We start from the raw sequence: 18,395 nt of genomic DNA on the forward strand, positions 1-18,395 counted from the left end.
TGCAAACAGGGCTGTGGTTTATTTATGACACTGCAGGTATGAAATCGTCATCAATGTTGCAAAAGATGTACAAACATTAAAACAAAATGTCTACCACTAAATGATATCTCTCATACAATGTTCTGCTTCCCTTTGTGCAAGTGAAGAAAAGGTTGCACATGACAAAATAAAAGTGAAAGCTTCATGTTAACGAACGGTCATGATCAGCTAGTACACTCAACAGTGTATTGCTAGCTTAAGATAAAGCAATGTGCACTTTCCTATACCACCTCATATCATAAGTGGTGTCAAACAAAAACTGCAGCATGCGGTTAGACCAACAAGGTGGCCACACAAGGGCTGCTTTAAACATCTACAATAAACGAAAACAACATTACCTTTTCAATGCATGTAAATAATGTGACTAGCAAAATGGAACATAATACTATAGGGGTAAACTCAAATAAAATTATTCAACTTGCAATATGGGTAGTAAATAAATGTTGCTCTTTTCGCTTCACTAAGCTCTCGTGATTAAGATGGCTGAATCAGGGCTGGCTACCATAAATTAAGTACACATACCATCATTCATATTTCACCAAACCACAGTGAGCAAATTACAGTGCACAAAAAAACAGCTCATACATACTTTGTGACAGCTTTGGCATTGACTTCATAAGACCAAAATATAAGCTTCTAATGTAGAAGGAGAACAAACACAAAGCCAATTTCATTGGTTTGCCACAAATACAGTACTCAGTAGCAGAGCAATAAACAACGGAAGGTAAAAGAACGACAGAGTGACTGTTTCAGGGACTAGATGGCCACAGAAAGCAAAAAACTAATATACATTACTGCTTTACTTTAAAAGAGGTATATACATCACATAATTATGCTTAATGTGCTCAGCAGAAACTCCAGAGACTTGTTCAGTATCTGCATTAATGACATTTCAATGCAGACCAATAAATGCAAGATGCAAAGAGTTACCACATGGCAATGACATCCTGACATATGAACGTCAGTACAGTCAGCATTGCTCAAAGAGCATTTATGCAAGCAGCAAACAGCAACTGTCACTCACCAAGCTATGAAGTGTTTTTCGCAAGTAATTCAGCTAATGAAAAGAAGAAATCCGATACAAGTAAATATTTCTCCATGAAAAAATAAAGGGCTCCTACAAAAAATGCAGTTTCTTTAAAGCTCATCCTTGGAGCAGTCATGTTGCAGTTCACTAACAGCAACAACAAACAAAATGAGAGATATGTGATAAAGCACCACTGTTGCTTTTTTTCTGTATGCATCCACACAATGACTGTCACTTGTGACAGTATATGCAGGCATTAGTATCGTGAATATAAAAGCACCGGGGAAACACATTGAGCCGATCATGAACACTGGTCCATGCACTAAGCTGTTTAGCCAGGGCCCCAAATAGTACCTCAATTATTTCAACCCAGTTTGCACTGTAAACTGTTCAGTTCTTTTATAGTACAATGCCTGCATTAAACATTGCCATACTGCCTAATCAATCATATTAAAGAAGAAAACTATTTATTACATTTATAACTACAGGGTGATTTTTTTTAACCTTTACAGACTTTTATTTTAAGAACTTTAGAGATGCGTCGATGCAGTCTGTTGAGCTGGATTGTGCAGCAAGGCTGACATTATGTACCTCATATTGATCAATACTTAAACAAGTAACTAAAATTAACTAATAACTTTTTGACTTATTTTAGAGGTCAAGGTTACATGCAAAAATGATGACCATCAATGTCAAAGGTGAGCTTTGTTTTTAAATTGTCATAATTATCAATGCAGTTCAAAATACTGAACATCATAAATTTGCACTTGAAAGCTTGTTTAGTTGGCTTTCCTACATTGTATATCTCGCAGTTCTTCTAGGGTCTTTGACCCCACCTTGAGTAAATGAATATACCTTGCGCCATGGCGCTCTTTGGCCGCAGATGCCCTTGCGCCGTATAAATTCATCATCATCTCACAATTCCTAAAATAAAAATCTGTAAATGTTAAAAAAAAAATCACCCCGTATATTGCTCCGTTGAATATTTTCTGACACACTCAAATTTTCAGTAGTGCAGCCGCAGTGGCTCATTAGTTATGGTGTTCAGCTGCTGAGTAGTAGACGCGGGTTTGATCCTGGCCACGATGGTCGCATTTCGATGAAGGTGAAATGCTAGAGGCGCGTGTGTACTGTATGATGTTAGTGAATGTAAAAGAACCCCAGATGGTCGAAATTATCCGGAGCCCTCCAATATGGTGCCCCTCAAAGCCCGAGTCACTCTGGGACATTAAACCCCAAGAACGAAACCACATTTTCAGTAGCGTAAAATAAAGCACCCAATTTCCAAAGCCTGGGCACCATCACGAAGGATAATATGCACTGGTGCTATAATTCACTTCTACTTCAATAATAAAATAATTGTTTTTAGTAAAGGAAAGGAAAAGTGCAGTAACTGTCTCACTTCTTACAGCACAGCAAATGGGCGGCTTATGCATTTGACCTGCATCTAAACACGGTGGCCGATGCTGGGATTTGATACACTTTGACTGTGTTTTGGCACTAACAAATACTCAATGGCTCACACTAACATAGGGCTTTCATTACTAACCTCATGCAATAGTCTTCTGAAGAATGGAGGCAAGAGCCACACAGTTTTAATGCCATGAAATATATGAATAATATCACTGCACTTTCACTTCAACTAAGCTTCACCTCAGCAAAGAGAACTTTCTACAGCCCAAAATGCAAGCAATGACACAAAGAAGAGGGAGAACAGAGACACACATATGCACTTTGTTCTTCGTGTCATCCCTAGCGCTTTGTACTGTAGAACGTTCATTAAAGATAACCAATCGGTTTGCACCTACAACCTATTGAATTTCACCTCTGCTATTTCGAAGACAGTAAATCTTTTTCTGCAGCTGTGAGAGGATGCATTTTGCTACATAAAAGAACAATGCCACTGACGTACTGAAGCCCACAAAAAACTAACAAGAAAATTAAAACATGAAATAACTTAGTCTCAAATAGCCTACCAGCCTGTGCTATCATAATCTTTACAGCTATAGTGATAAGCTAAAATGTAGACAGCTGAACAGAGGTAAAGTCAACAATGGAAAAGAGCAGCACAGGGCCAGGTAGCACAGGCTTCCTTCCAATGCTCAAATGACAGCTTGCTATGTTGCACTTATTAATATGACTACAGAAAGCCCACAGCATCATGTATCAGGAACACAAAAGGTCTTATTACAAATGTCATCCATAGGCAGCAAAAGTTAGAATGCTAACTTTGTTTTGGTGAAGAAAAGTTAGCAGTGAAGTGACTGGGAAAATGTGCCTGTCAAATGGGCCACTTACTGCTAGGCACCTCTCGGGTGCATAGGTGCATGGTGTGCCTTTCATTACTAAATACAAGCACAGATTCCGAGGCAACTGAACCTTTACCTGACTGCTCACAAAAGGGACAGGCAACAGAAAGCGTTACCAAGTCAACAGCCAACAACTCAGGACATGTGTGGAAGTACGAGGTGGCACAAAAGTTTGCCGAATTTTACGTGTGTACAAAATTCACTGCTCAACCACTCCAATGTTCAGTCATTCAACACTCTTTAAATATGTGCCGTCAATATCAATAGAAAGCTTCAGATGGCAGAAGATGGCATGCGGCAGTGGCAAAAATCTTTTTGTGAGTTCACCGAACCGTTCCTGAACCGCTGCGGCAACCTCATTCCCATTATGGTAAATTTTCACCTTAACTTTTGAGTAGTTATAAGAAATCAGCCAAAGTTATGCGAGAACAGGAAGTAGTTCCACTGGGGCTAACCAGCCCCTAATGCACGATACAAGGTTGTTTGTGCGGTAAGAAAGGCGAAGAACTTATGGGCAGCTATGAACTCATTTATATCCCTTTATATCTCTTTACATCTCTATTCAAATTTCAGGCAATAACATCTATTCCAAAGGCCAGAACACAATCTTTTCCAATAGTCCAAATGGCAGAGTACAGTCATTTTGCTACAGAGGAAAGCTACATAGCATTCTAAAATACTTGTAGTAGTTGAAAAGAAATTAGTTCTAGCTCGGGGCTCAAGTGTGTGGGATTGCCACTTTTCCAGGGCAGTTCTTCTATCAAGAAAAACTAGCCAGTATAGCTGGCTGTTGGCAAGGCAAGGCCAAATCAATCTTAATTTCAAAGCAGCAACAAGTCCAATGCATTTGGGGGAAATCTTCAATGTGCAGCAGTCCTGTTGCAAGGACTTTGTGGCCCCTTTTGCAAAGCATTTCCCCACTACAAAACAAAGAAACCTGAACCCACACCTCTAGCATGCAAGGTATATGCTTCACTACTAGGCAACTACTACAATTTAAAACAGAATGGGACCCCAACCCAAGATTTACACCCATAAGAATGCCAAGCGGCAGCTCATCATCATCATCATCATCATCAGCTTGACTATGCCCGCTGCAGGGCAAAGGCCTCTCCCACGTCTCTCCAATTAACCCTATCCTTTGCCAGCTGCAGCCACCGTATCCCCGCAAACTTCTTAATCTCATCCACCCACCTAACTTTCTGGCACCCCCAGCTACACTTGTCTTCTCTTTGAATCCACTCCGTTACCCTTGTGGACCAGCGGCTATCTTGCCTTCGCATTACATGCCCTGCCTAAGCCTATTTCTTCCTCTTGATTTTGACTAGGATTTCATTAATCCACGTTTGTTCCCTCACCCACTCTGCTCGCTTGCAGTCTCTTAACGTTACATCTATCATTTCTTTTTCCATAGCTCGCTGTGTTGTTTAACTTAAGCTGAACCCTTTTCATTAGCCTCCACATTTCTGCCCCGTAAATGAGTGCCAGTAAGATACAGCTGTTGTATACTTTTCTCTTGAGGGATATTGGTAAACTGCCATTCATGATCTGCCATTCAGTCAAGTTTTGCACACTTTTACAGGCATATTTTTCCCTTTGTTTCGCTCCTCTTTTCACGCGCCCTATGCCTTTATTGAGCACTCGGATCACCTTTCAGCAATGCGAAGCTACAGGAAGACATGCTCAAGGTCATGCTGGCTGCAGTGTTGTCTGAATTTAGCCTCCATGGGTGAAAAGTAATCACACCTGTGTGGTACGCAAGGACAATGCACCGTACAAGAGCAATGGCACAGGGTGCTGTCTAATGTATCTAATCTTACAGTGAATTGGAGTCTCATGCACTGATACAAGCATGCAATGTTCATGTCATTTTCAAAGGAACATCTCTACTGTTTGTGGTAATGAAATTGAGACATCAGGCCATTTAACTGCGCCAGCTTCATGGGCACAGAGGTGTCAGAGGGAAGCTGAAGAGTTCGTGAAATTAAAGAAACCGTCAGCATTCGGACGTAGGCACCTTATAATCCATCAGAATATAATTTTTTTTTGTTTGTCAACCCTATTTCTAGCAGGGATGTAATCAGCAGTTGAAGTCATGCAGCCACTCCACCCCATGTTGCATATGAAGCACACCACAGGAGTCCAGCAGCAAGTGAAAAGCCAACTCAGTGACATCAGCACTAGGGTCTCTCGATTCTGCATCACTGCCATCTGTACTGGCTTGTGCGTATGCCATTCAAACGAGCTCGAGATCAGCTTTGTTTACTCATCAGCTTATTAAAGCACGTTGGCAGGTGGAAGTAAAAGGAGTTCAAGTCTGAGTAAAGTAGTAGCCTCATCATGCCGGCGTTCTGCACAGCCTTCCAAAGTACAAATGCAAATGGCTGCAACGTTGTCGTCTTTCATTACTACCTGCAAGAGAAGTGGCTAATGGTGCAGCTGGTAACGGCTTTGAAAGGCGACAATTCCAAGCTTGGATCACTTCTGCGATGACGATACTACTAGAGCTTTTCAGCAATGCATGCAGTGGGTTTGCCAATCATGTCACCTCAACAGAGCCCCACAACAAATCATTCACAACACCGGGTTGTTACTGCCGCTGAAAACAGCTTTCGGCGAGAAGAGCACAGCAATGAAGAGTAAATAAAGTCTCTGTTCACAGGCATTTTTGCATTTCACCTTCAACATGCAGCCACTGCTGCCAGGATTCAAGTTTATGAACTCATCCTAAGCAGCAGAATGCTGTAGCCAAAGTGGTGGATCATATAATCTCTCCAAGATAGCCTTTAATGTTGCTATTTCATCATTGTAAAGCCTCAAAGAGAAATGAAAACAACTGAAAAGATCACCAAAATGGACCGCCTCTTCCTTCCAGTGGCTATCTGACAGCTGAAACACGTTCCGACCTTGGCATTTTTGTCCCCATTGCGAGGCCAGCAATGGCTATTTTCCCACGCAATTTTTTGAAGCGAAAGCTTTACTACGCTAGATAAAGCCAGTTTCATGATGGCCCCAAGTTTCAACCTTCAAATGACCTTGAGCTTTGAAAGCAAAGGAAGGGCGCATAACTGGCCCCCTGGGACAGTGGACACCTTAGTCGCGCTTTAATTAAAGCTAGGTGGGGGTAGTGACAGATGTGCGCTGCATGCACTGGCACTGACAACGTTGTGGCAGAAACATGGCACTGAAGCCATAGGCCATCGGCATTCATTGTGTTCATTGCCACTGGCGTTAACGTTTAAGACTCCAATGAGTTGTGGCAGACATGGGGCACTGCAGCAATAGGCCGCAGCGTTCATTGGGTGAGCAAACTCTTGTGAGTGATCAACCACTAACTGCCACCTGCCAGGGTGGCAGGGTGGGTGCGCTGCCTATCCAGTGTCTGGAATGCACTCTACATTAGACGCCAAGCCGCGTATAGTTGCCCGATACGCCATAGCTTTTGCTCTCTAACCAGGTTTAGCAGTAGTTGAACCGCTAATTTTTTTCTGGCTTCTAATCTCACACAAAAACTACTAAAACTATGTTCACATGCTTAATGCCATTCGAAGCCTGACAGTGTTTGACATCATTTTTGTTTCAGCACTGTGTCACTGCCATTGCTCAAGTTTGTTGTTGCACCTTAAAGTACTAAAGACTAATGAGCATGTGGAAGAGCTCCAAGCTCCTCAGGGCATCAAAAACAGTCCATAATTGCAGAGTGAGTATGTGACGTCAGCAAGCCACAGAAGCACTGGAGCAGACCCTAGTTCTGACGTCAAAGTTCTCGCGGCCAATCACATAGCAGCCAGAGCCACTATGTGGGTGGGGCTGCAGCCACATATTTTTCATTAATAAAGGATGTTGGTGCATTGTTTTCTCTTTTCGCGCATGATATCCATGTTCTAGACAGTGCACATATGCACACACTGAACTCTAAGGCCATAAATATTGAAAGGACACTACACACGGTATTACTCATGGCAAGATACAATGCGGTAATTCACTCCAGACCAGGTAATATTGGCAACAACTGACAAACATTATTAGTAATCTAGACCAGAAATAGGTGCCATTGCTAGCAAAGCTTTTAGTGCCCCAGTCGAGCCCATCTATAACAAACATGACCGTCAGTAAGTGAGCTATGCACAACATACTGAACTCTTTTGAGGTGGATTTTAATAGTGCACTTTTAACACACCAAGCAAGAGCCACCATTGGCACGAAAAAAAGTGGCACTGATTGACATGTTTTCATGTCACTGTCCATCTTTGCCATCAGCAGAAAATAATGCAAGCAGAAAACACGTCAGCCAGCACAACCCATGTGATCGAAGGCCACTTTTAATTACAGAGCAAACGTCAGCTAATCACGAAATTTAAACACAGAGTTGGTCATTTTTGCACTTACAGCAATTCATTTTGGTAAGGATGCCTTTAGTACCAGCTAGGTTTCAGACCCAATTAAAGCCAGGGGTACTAAGTACTCTGTTTTTCGCGGGTACACTTGAAAGGAAGGTGCATTTAAGAGGCAGTTGACGGCGCCTGTGCATTAGCTGCAGCTGAGCATCATGCCGAGGTGACCCATTCTATCTGAGAGCTCTTACCATAGGCATAGCGTGCACCACAACAGCGATGTCACCTTCAATCGTATTGAGCGAGCATTCGCTGTAACTATGTGTGCCTGTTACACATGGGCTCGACTGCATAACGCTGTTTTACTCCTGCCTATTTCTGGACAGCCCTCCTTCGGCACCGTTGTGACCATCACCTCTGTCACCCGTAGTCATGTCTCTATGCACAACATAAAGTGCAGCCCTTCGTTACAAGATCATCATTAGCAAGGCCATCACACAGACACACAAAACCACACACATTAGAATGAAGACCATTGGGGTCACCACCAAATCCAGGACCAAGACAGATTCCCATCTTTTAACCCTGTAGGTGGAGGATGCATTGGCTATTGAGTAACTCCATGAAACTTTTCGCGCCGTGTACCAGATGCTCTAGCCTCAAAATGTTTCACAAACACCATGCACACTGAACTCCATGAAATGGTATTTGACGAACATGTGACATCACCTACCTCAGCGAACTGTAACAGAGGACCACAGGAGGACAAGAGCAGAAAGGTGTGACAAGCAGGGAAAAACAATCTTTGGAAAAATGAGAACTCGGAGGAGTCCTCAGGTTTTAGGAGAGCGCCTGGTCAGAGAGTTCTGAAGCCGGTAAAGCAGTGTTGTCTTGGGGATGCCGAATCGCCGCGCGGCGGCCGTCATAGGCACTCCTTCCGCAAAGACAGCACTCAATGCCCGCTGCATCTGCTCTTCTGTCCAGCCAGAGTTGCGACCACCTCTCGCAGGAAATAACGAATGGGAGCCTCCTGCACACAAAGGAGAACCCAGCATGCGTATGGGTTGCATGCTGGCTTGTGCAGTGCATTTCTACAGCGACAATTGCCAGACTTTTAACAGGCGTGATGAGCTGACAGCCACATCACTGCGGCTTCCATCAGACCAGGAGGCTGCACGCCAAGCAGCAGTGGCTGAAAAGCTGTCTGGCTAAAAGTGACAATTGTGAACACTAATGTACACATATATATCATTGTTATTACTATTATTTGCTTTATTGTTGACCTCAGCATCCTTCTTAAATGCGTTCTCCTTCATTGTTTGAATGCAACGCCATTTTTAGTTTCCTTTTTACTTTTTCTTTTATAACTAGGCAGTTCTCGACTTTTGTACCTTGTCACTGCCCCTTTTTCTGTGCTACGCATTTCACTATTTAGTATGTTTAATATGTTCTGCAGTCACTGATGGTTTCTAATTAGCTGTCGCATGCTGTACACTATGCCTTGCATTTGGTTTCCTGGACCTAGCCAAGCTGCGTTAGGAGCTTTTATCCAGGAAACCACCCAGAAATGTCTGGTGAATAAAAGTGAATTGAAATTAACTGAATTTCAGGCATATACTGCCAACTTCTATTAATTCGACCTTTCTTTTAATCATATTAGCGAGTCCCAACAGCTGGTCACTCTCTTCTATGTTGAAAAAAAGCGCTTTGATAGACCCTTTGGAAAAACCAGACTGTCAACCTGAAGAACAGCTGACATCTACCTAGTCATAGCCATTCCTTCAGAGCAGTGCAAGTGCACCAAGCATGCTGGTTGGGTAGTTTGTTTACTTTGCATGTTCAATGCAAAGTGGCCCTGATTTTTCTGAGAGATCTGCTCGAACCCAAAATGTCGAACACTGGATAAACTGGACTAAAGAGCATTGCTATAGTCATGCTAAAGGCAATAACAAATTTTCTTTGGTGGTAGGGTCTCTCCCAACAAACACCAACCATTTGGACTGGATGCACTTCAAGCATGCTAGCTACTGCACAAACAGAAAGCATGATAATGTTCAATTACCCATGCACACTGTTCCTCAACAACACCCAAGAAAAGCAACTGACCAAGCATTAAGGGGAAGATGAACTTAGTCCTGCAAACGGATTTCTCCACACAAAATTTGAGAGCTCTAGTATTGCGGACTTTGTGTGATTGCATGCTTAGCAGAGTAACTGGTCCTGAGTGCACATGTGCAGAACGCATGCGGAGAAATAACAAACGTTTGCACATACTTTTCAGAAGTTAGCATTGCGGCTTTTGCCCATTGCATGTGAAAACATGGCAGCATCCTCGTCAAGCAAGAGCCACCCGCTTCAAACAAATAAGCAGCCGCTGCAGTTCTGGTCGGCATGCTTGCCGGTAGCTGGTGGTGTTGTTGCCTTTTGCTATGATCGACCTTGCTTTGACGACGCATTAAAGCTGTAATTCAGCCCAATTTCTGAAATACACTCTAGACTCTGGTGCTTGTGGACCTACAGGGGCCTCAAGTTGCGCTGCAACTGTCTGCAATTGCTCGGAACATAACACAACTGCCTGGAACGTAACAAAAATAGATTTTGAGCTTCGTCACGGAGTTTTATGTATCTAAACAATTTATTTCTAGCATTACATGTCATGTGACGTGACGAAAAGTATTCTTGCTTGAGCAGTTTGTACTATATGGTACCAATGTGTGTGTTTACGGTTTTTATTTTTTTGCAATTTTGATTGCCAAGGCTTTGCTTGGGCATTTTGTTGGCAGAAATGGATGAAAAAGACTCATACATAGTATTTTGGCAGAATAGTGACAGTGGAAGCTATTTAATATGACCTTTCGCCTCCGTGTGAAGTAGATAGCATTTAACGTTTTGGGAACGCTATACTAAAGCTTTCAGTGGGGATAAGTTGCTTACAGCATGGTAACGCAATTTCCCTTAGTATGCTACCATGCTATTGTTATACTAAAACTCTCTAACATCTTGAGCAGGCTTCATAACGCACCTTGGTATACTGAAACATTCGTACACATCCTGCTTTAAGCGCAAGACAAAAAAAAAAAATCTACAGCCAATAAGTGCTAAATTCACAGCAGAATTAATGCATATTATTTAGTCCGAACTTCGACAATTCCAAATGGTTCTAAAACATGTTTTTCAAGGTAAAAAATCACAACACCCACATAGCTTTCCATGTCAAGAGTAAGAATGCAGGCCAAACCTCTCACTGTTTCTGAGCGGAGCACATCCACATCTTCCATGGTCAACATAAAAAGACCTTGAAAACCATTTGGTTTAATAGATTTACTGAGGCATTTACGGTGGGTGAATACAAATAGTTATTATGCGAGTTAACAGAAAATAAACGACCCTGAAAAACAGAATAGTTTAAGAAAAGCTTTATCGCTTTAGCTCCAGGCAGCCATAGCATAGTAATCATCCAAAGTACAGATGTGGGCAGGCTGGTCCAGACCGCTGAAGCAGTGTGTTGTGGGACAAATAAAACATCTTAGAGCAGTTGCTTTGCTGAGACCCCAGCACTTATGTCTTTGTTGTTCATATAACTATATAAGGCAGTGCCTGAGCGCAAGCATTGTCCATGGAACCCACTACATGATTTCAAATTTCACTTCCTATGCTCCACAGAACACCGCTTGAGCACTCTAGACAAGCCTGCTCATGTATGTACTACATTGGCAATTTACATACAACCTTTACTGTCGAGGCCTGAGGTTGGGCTCCCATGAAAATCTTAGCAAAAAAGCTCTAGAAAGCTTTAGAGGGAAGTATTATACCCAGGTGGGAGCATCTTAAAACAATTCCAAGGAATAATAATCCAAACTACAAAGGAGAAAATTATACCCCACATGAGATAATGGCTTTACTGCCTCCTCCACTCTTGACAAGCAGATGAACAAGCAGACTTCCATTAAATCCTACCACGACCCAACATAGATGGCCACGCTTAGCTTCTTGCAGTATAGGAGCGAAACCGCAGAAAGGAAGGTTTCAACAGTGTTTCAATTGCAAAGACTGGTCTTGCTACCTCTTGGCTTCTTCTCCACAAGCCCACCAATATTGCACAGGTGTCATACCTTGGCCAGAGCCACTACCAGGTGCAGAGCTTTCCCCCGATGTAGCCAGTGTTGCTAGCATTGTTGAGGTATCCCCTTCTGCTTCTGGCTTGACACCAGTGCCAGACTCCAGCATTTTTGCAGTGGCCAATAGGCTCAGTTGGGATGATGCTGGGAACATCTTCTGGTGGCAGTTGCCATCAACAATGCTTGCATTAGACTGCAAAATGAAGATTATGTCAGATTAGCCGCAGCAGGAGCTACGCCTACATAAAAATGCACTGAACTGCAGAAACAATTTCACCCAGCAACCACAACAATTTGCAACTCCAACATGTAGTCCTCTTGCGTGTACTCTTATGGATGGTATTCAGATATTAAAATGAAAGTAATTTTACCAATGGGTAAAAAAAAGTTCACTTGAAGCTCTTATAATGTAAAAAAAGGAAAGTGAAATCACAGCAGACAATATTTCCAGGCTCCGCTATTCATACTTCTGCATTAAAAAAGATAAATGAATTACAGATACAAATTCCAAAGTTATGCATATTTCACAAATACACAGTGCTCATAGAAAACATGGTAAATTGGTGACGTCTTTCTCGATCCTTCAAAACATGCATGAGACATACGGTAGCCACTCAGGGACACAGCCATGGTTCTTCCCAATTTTGACGGGAAAAAAAATATTGCAGTCGCAGTGACAATGAAGTACGTACAATGCATCCCGCTTCATGATGAAGCCCATCTATTGTTTGGGCAGTAGCAAATGGTATGACTTGGCAAGCTGGCAGATGAGTGCCACTGAACAGCAAAGACCATTGGAAGTAACTCGCCTTGCACTTGCCATCTGTCAGATCACATGTTAGCAAGTGCAAAGTGGTTGACCATGACATTATGACAATAGGTCAACGACACTGATAGGAGGAGCGCCTTTGAGAAACATTTGCCACTTCGTTTTTGAGCTGTACCCAAATACAAGCGAGTACTTCTGGCTCTCAACATGGTCAGTCCAAAAAGACTCCAGAACAAATTACAGATTATATGCATTATCCTTTTACAATGCATGCAACCTTTATTTCTGCTGCCCCAGTGCAGCCATTGTATGCCTACTGTACTGGAGAAATATATGTACTGCAAACTACGTACCGCATATGCGACAGTACGGATCAGTTTTATGAATGAACACATCACTTATCCAGTATTAAAGGTACCTTGCAAAACAAACTTAGCCGCCGCGGTGGCTCAGTGGTTATGGTGCTCGGCTGCTGACCCAAGAGACGCGGGTTCGATCCCGGCCGCGGCGGTTGAATTTCTTTGGAGGAGAAATTCTAGAGGCCCGTGTACTGTGCGATGTCAGTGCACGTTAAAGAACCTCAGGTGGTCAAAATTTCTGGAGCCCTCCACTACGGCGTCTCTCATAGCCTTAGTCGCTTTGGGACGTTAAACCCCATAAAACCAAACTAAACCAAAACAAACTTACAACTAATGCACAAGACTTTATGCAACAGAAGTGTACTTCAATTTCAATATCAGCAATTATAATTTATTCACTTACTCTGTCCTCCACAGACATACATAGAGAATGTAAACTCACAAATCGGGTCCAAAAATTGGCATCTGTAGTGTAAATCAACCTGACACAGCCTTCACACAGCAGTTCAAGAGCATGCTGCTGGAATATCTAAGTGTGTCTTCCAAAATATCTATAGCCCTTGACATGCTTTCGCTGTGATATACTTAGGCTGTGTACTTTCCAGTTTTACCCAAAAAACAGCGACAAACATCTGCCGGTAAAAAAAAAAAATGGAATCAGTCAAAACCAAAAAAACGCTGATTTTTTGTATGTTAATTCTAGCCTATATATGTTCTTTCCCTGGTGAATGTTCTGTCGCTTGGTGACATACACTGCATTGTGCATAATGTTGCAGAAGATGCGCACCTCCTACTTCTTTTAGTGACCACACGTGAAGAACGCGTGTGGCGAATGTTCTGCCGCTTGGTGACTTCACATGCAGTGCAGGGAAAAAATGCTGGCACTGCAGGAAGTCTGAACCACGGTTTCATGACATAAGGATTCTGGGCAGGAGCAAAAGATTCTAAGGCACGGGAGGTTTTGGAAGCATTCCACATAAGAAAGAGAGGAAGAGAGTGTGTTAGTGATACCTCCGTAACCCTTTTTAAGATTGAGATTTCTTATCTTGAACGTTTTTGTTGATTGCGTGCAGACTTGCTTCTGCACATGCCTTGGTTTTCCTTATATTTGCTGGCGTCTCAGCGAATAAAGTTGGATGAAGTTAGCCCTTGTCCTGCGTCGTTCGACCACTTAGTTTACCGATGTAGGTGCTATTGTTTCCTTTCTCAAGCAAAAAAGTATGAACTAACCGATTTTAAGAGAAATCACAGTATGAATTAAGTGGCTTTAAAATATTTTAGCGTTGAAAATATAGCCAGCCAACCAAAACTTTGAAATTTATTTGAATTAACCGAAAGTACGAATTATCCGAGTTTGAAATACCGTGAGTCTACTGTACAGTCAAACTCGGTTCTATCGATAATTAGATATATATAAAAAAAAATAAGGCAATAGATAAGCTTATCTGTAACCTAGCAGGAAGAATACATTGCATTCACTTTAGTGGCACACTTCTAGCAGTGATGTGCAGCCCGCTGGCGTGCTGGCAGCCCAGAGCTTGCCATGCACTGCCAAGCCTAACCTACTTCTCATCAAAGCCGCATCAGAGGGTGGTTTGAAACTAGCCACCATAATACCATAAATGTGGAAATGGATATGCATTCATCAGAAACCTCGGAGGCATGCACCCGGTCAGGCTAACTACCAGGAAATTCTTTCCCACTCAGCAAGCTCCGATTCTGCCATCGCCAGGGAGCTCCTTTGCGGGCCACTACAAGTGATAGCAATACTCAGGCGAACTGCAGCAGTAACACTAACTCCGAAGCTTGCTAACTAAGGCACTAAAGACCTTAAGGACAAAGCTTAGAGCGGGAAAGTAAGCTTGCACGAGAACGCACAGTGCCAAAAGATACACTGTGAGGAGCAAGATGAAGTGTACCATTCAAGAAATGCTCACATTGTATGGGGCATGCAAGCCAAGAAAACAGAACATAAGAGGCAAGAATGTGAAGCCAAGAAAGAAATGCTGTGCCAGCACCAGCAAAACTACTATGATGCCACAGGAAAGATGAGGATGCAATGCAACTTAATGACAGCTGTTCACAGATGGCAGATGAGAATGGCATACATGTCCTAACCATTATTACTTCACGTCATTTGCCTCAAATGGAATCAACAAACGAGAGGGTTTCTATATTTTTGTCTTAGTAACAATTTATTCTTTTAGACAGACTTTTTCTACCAGTTGTATGCCTTTAAATCTTCACAGTCCACAGATCGTAGTCACCATAGCACAAACCTCAGAAATAGCAAATGGCCAATGGCATTCTCACTAACAGCGGCATTACCTCAACAGTATATGTTTATCTGCTGGTCCTTTTGCTAGACTGCCATAAAGGACATATTATCAGCATCCAACCAACACGTACCTCATCCCCCTTAGCCAGCGCCTGTTCTAGAAGTCTTGATGTCTCAAAGTCCTTCTCATCTTCTGTGGCATCAACAGGTGTGTGTAGTCTGCGCCTTTGGTCACAGCTGCTGAGCTCTTTGGAGGACAGCAGGCTTTCCAACACGGAGCAGGAGCCACTGCCCTTGCTTGACCTCGTAGTCCTCTGAGCTCCTGGTGCCTCTGTGCTGCACTTTGGCGAAGGCTCTCCCTCACTTGAGTTCTCTTCCTCTGCTTCATCGTTGCTCGAAAGCTGACTCTCTACAAAGAGAGCAAAGCACCAACAAAAGATGGCTCCAACTGTACACACAAAGGACTCACAACTGCAGGGAGGCCCACAGTCATCAGAAGAAAAGACAAGCGTAGCTGACCATTCTATAAAATTGCTGACTTGAAGGTCAGCACTGCTTGCATGAAACATACTAACCTGGCCGAGCACTAGCGTTAACAGATATTTTATGTAAAGCTACTCTTTTGGCAAGCTAGCACTGCCTGCAATGAAATTTTCTGCCCAATTTTTGGTCTATGCAATCATAAGAACCCAACATATGTGAAATGATACGACTAACAACTTTCTTTTATTTCAGCAGCGTATTCCATTTGGATAGATAAGAATAAGTAGTAGATGCAATCAGCATACAGTGCATTAATTAGCAGCATTGATTGCATTAATTAATTAGCATGACATCAGAGTAATGCACAGGGCAATTCTTTATGCCAGTGTCCCCCCCCTACTATATCTTTAGGGCCCTTCGTTTTTGAGTAAAGCCCGATACTGCCAGATATTTGCACCATGAGCATGTTTCATGAAAACCGTACTAAACTCAATTTCTACCCAAAAATGCACTGTGAAAAAGAACCTGGCACCTTTCTCAGCCATTGACAAGGTATTAAAAAAGAAGAGAATGAAAAAAAAAAGCTAGCAAACAACATGCTCCGGACACAGCCAAAGTAGCTGTACCAAGTTCACTGAAGCAGTCAAACAAACCAGCAATTTAAACGGACACTAAGGACAAATAGAAGTTGGCCTGTATCGATAGGGTACCACATTCTAGTCATAAAGAGAGCAATCACACCAAATACGGAGCTTTATAAGCCAGAAACGACCACAAAAAAACAAAAAAACAGTTGTTGTCACCACAAGTCGATTTCACAAGTAAACTGCATGCATCGGCGCCGATTTTTTATGTGGATCCAAAAGGCTACACTACACTGCCATTCACCTGAAAACTGTGGCATCATCATCGTTTTTGGTAAGGACGTCACGAGTTTGAATCGAGTAGAAGGAAGATTTTTAAATCCAAATTTTATTGCCGATAAATGCATCTGTTGTTGCCAGACAAGTGTCAGCGTAGCCAGAAAGGGCCAGAGAATCAATTTTTACTGAGAACAAATTCTGGATGACGTTGTCCTCGGTGTTCCTTTAATACAACGCAGCGAGCTACGGAAAGAAAAATGATAGGTGTAACGTTAAGAGATCTGAAGCGGGCGGAGTGGGTGAGAGAACAAACGCGCGTTAATGATATCCTAGTTGAAATCAAGAGGAAGAAGTGGGCTTGGGCAGGGCATGTAATGCGAAGGCAAGATAACCGCCGCTCCTTAAGGGTAACGGAGTAGATTCCAAGAGAAGGCAAGCGTAGCAGGGGGCGGCAGAAAATTAGGTGGGCGGATGAGATTAAGAAATTTGCAGGAATATGGTGGCCGCGGCTGGTGAAGGACAGGGTTAATTGGAGAGACATGGGAGAGGCCTTTGCCCTGCAGTGGGCATAGTCAGGATTATGATGATGATGATGATGATGCACTGGTCAAATGGCACAATGAAAGTAAATGCATAGTTGAGGTGAAGCCGGTCACTTACGCTAAGTAGAAGCCATCACAAAACTGCAGGGCATTAAAGAGTGGAAGCTAGTGGGTATCTTCCATTTAATTTGCCACAGTTGCCCGAGCAAGGCACAGTATGGATAGAGACGCAACCCAGAGAAGGTGCTTCATACTCATTCTGTTCATATTGTTGTTCACTGTTCCTGTCAGACACAAATTTTCCAATTGATCTCTGATTCATCTGCGTTATCAACCAGCAGTTGTCACACGTGAAGAAGTTGAAAAATTTAGAGGTGCCTTCAAGAAAACGTAGCTTGCCGGTACAAAAAGCTAGAAGCACCACACGACAACTAGCAACTATTCAGAACATATTCTGAAGCGATGCTTCACATAATTCCTGATGACTCTGAACCTCATTTCACACTAGTTATCAACACCGTGGCTGCACTCAAGAATAAGTGCAAATGGCACCTGTTAGAAGTGATAAGCCAAAACACAGGCGCCGAGCTGATGTGCCTGTCAGAGCTAACTTTTAGGGTTAGCATGAGGAATTTTTTTTCCTTATGTTTTGGTCGCTGTACATATGTCTGCTTCGTCAGCTGCGTTTTGTATAAAATGTGATTCCTGTGCAGCCACCTGGTCTATCCTTTGGCCTGTTAGGCACTCACGCACAGAGCACTACCAACTTCGAGATAGTGATGAATATGCAAAGGCGAGGAGTTATGGTACAGATGGGGGAAGTGCTGCATTTTGGAGGTGGCGATAATTGTTATAAATGAGAAAAAAATAGTTCTACCAGCAAACAGATTCTTGTTGCAGCCTATCATGTAGAGACTGTTTATGAAAATTAGAAACAAATATATCATGACAAAAATAATAACCAAGCAAATGTATACCAATAAAATACTTCAGGTTATTTTCACTCATAAAACTACCCAAAAAAAAAACCTGACATATACAAGGAGTCCTCGAAAAACTTGACTGGTACCCGGTTTTGAACACGAAAAACAGCACCCAATTATTAGCTCCCTAATTCAGGAACCGAACTCAAAAAACCCAAAAACCCAAAACCAAAATCCAAAATTGAGTTAAACCCAAAAATGAAGGGCCCTATATATCGTGCATATAGGATGGGGCATATTTCTCACAGTAAAGGGACATTAAGTAGACACCCATTCGTAGTGGATAAAAAT

The 18,395-nt window shown here is 42.6% G+C and overlaps 1 protein-coding gene across 3 annotated transcripts in view; it reads right to left on the reverse strand.

The window, feature by feature from the left end:
• The window catches only part of LOC149341235 (uncharacterized), a 23,963-nt gene continuing 5,568 nt past the window's right edge, over nt 1-18,395 (reverse strand). For all 3 annotated transcript variants that reach the window (XM_089543184.1, XM_089543185.1, XM_089543186.1), the window contains exons 5-7: nt 15,365-15,642; nt 11,822-12,020; nt 1-8,739 (exon numbers count right to left, since the gene is read on the reverse strand). In XM_089543184.1, the coding sequence (XP_089399310.1) occupies nt 8,543-8,739; nt 11,822-12,020; nt 15,365-15,642 (674 nt within the window). In that variant the 3' untranslated portion in view covers nt 1-8,542. The remainder of the gene's footprint in view (nt 8,740-11,821; nt 12,021-15,364; nt 15,643-18,395) is intronic.

The sequence above is a fragment of the Amblyomma mixtum genome, chromosome 5 (genome assembly GCF_055824585.1).
Source record: "Amblyomma mixtum isolate Tamu chromosome 5, ASM5582458v1, whole genome shotgun sequence".
In the NCBI taxonomy this organism is placed as follows: domain Eukaryota; kingdom Metazoa; phylum Arthropoda; class Arachnida; order Ixodida; family Ixodidae; genus Amblyomma; species Amblyomma mixtum.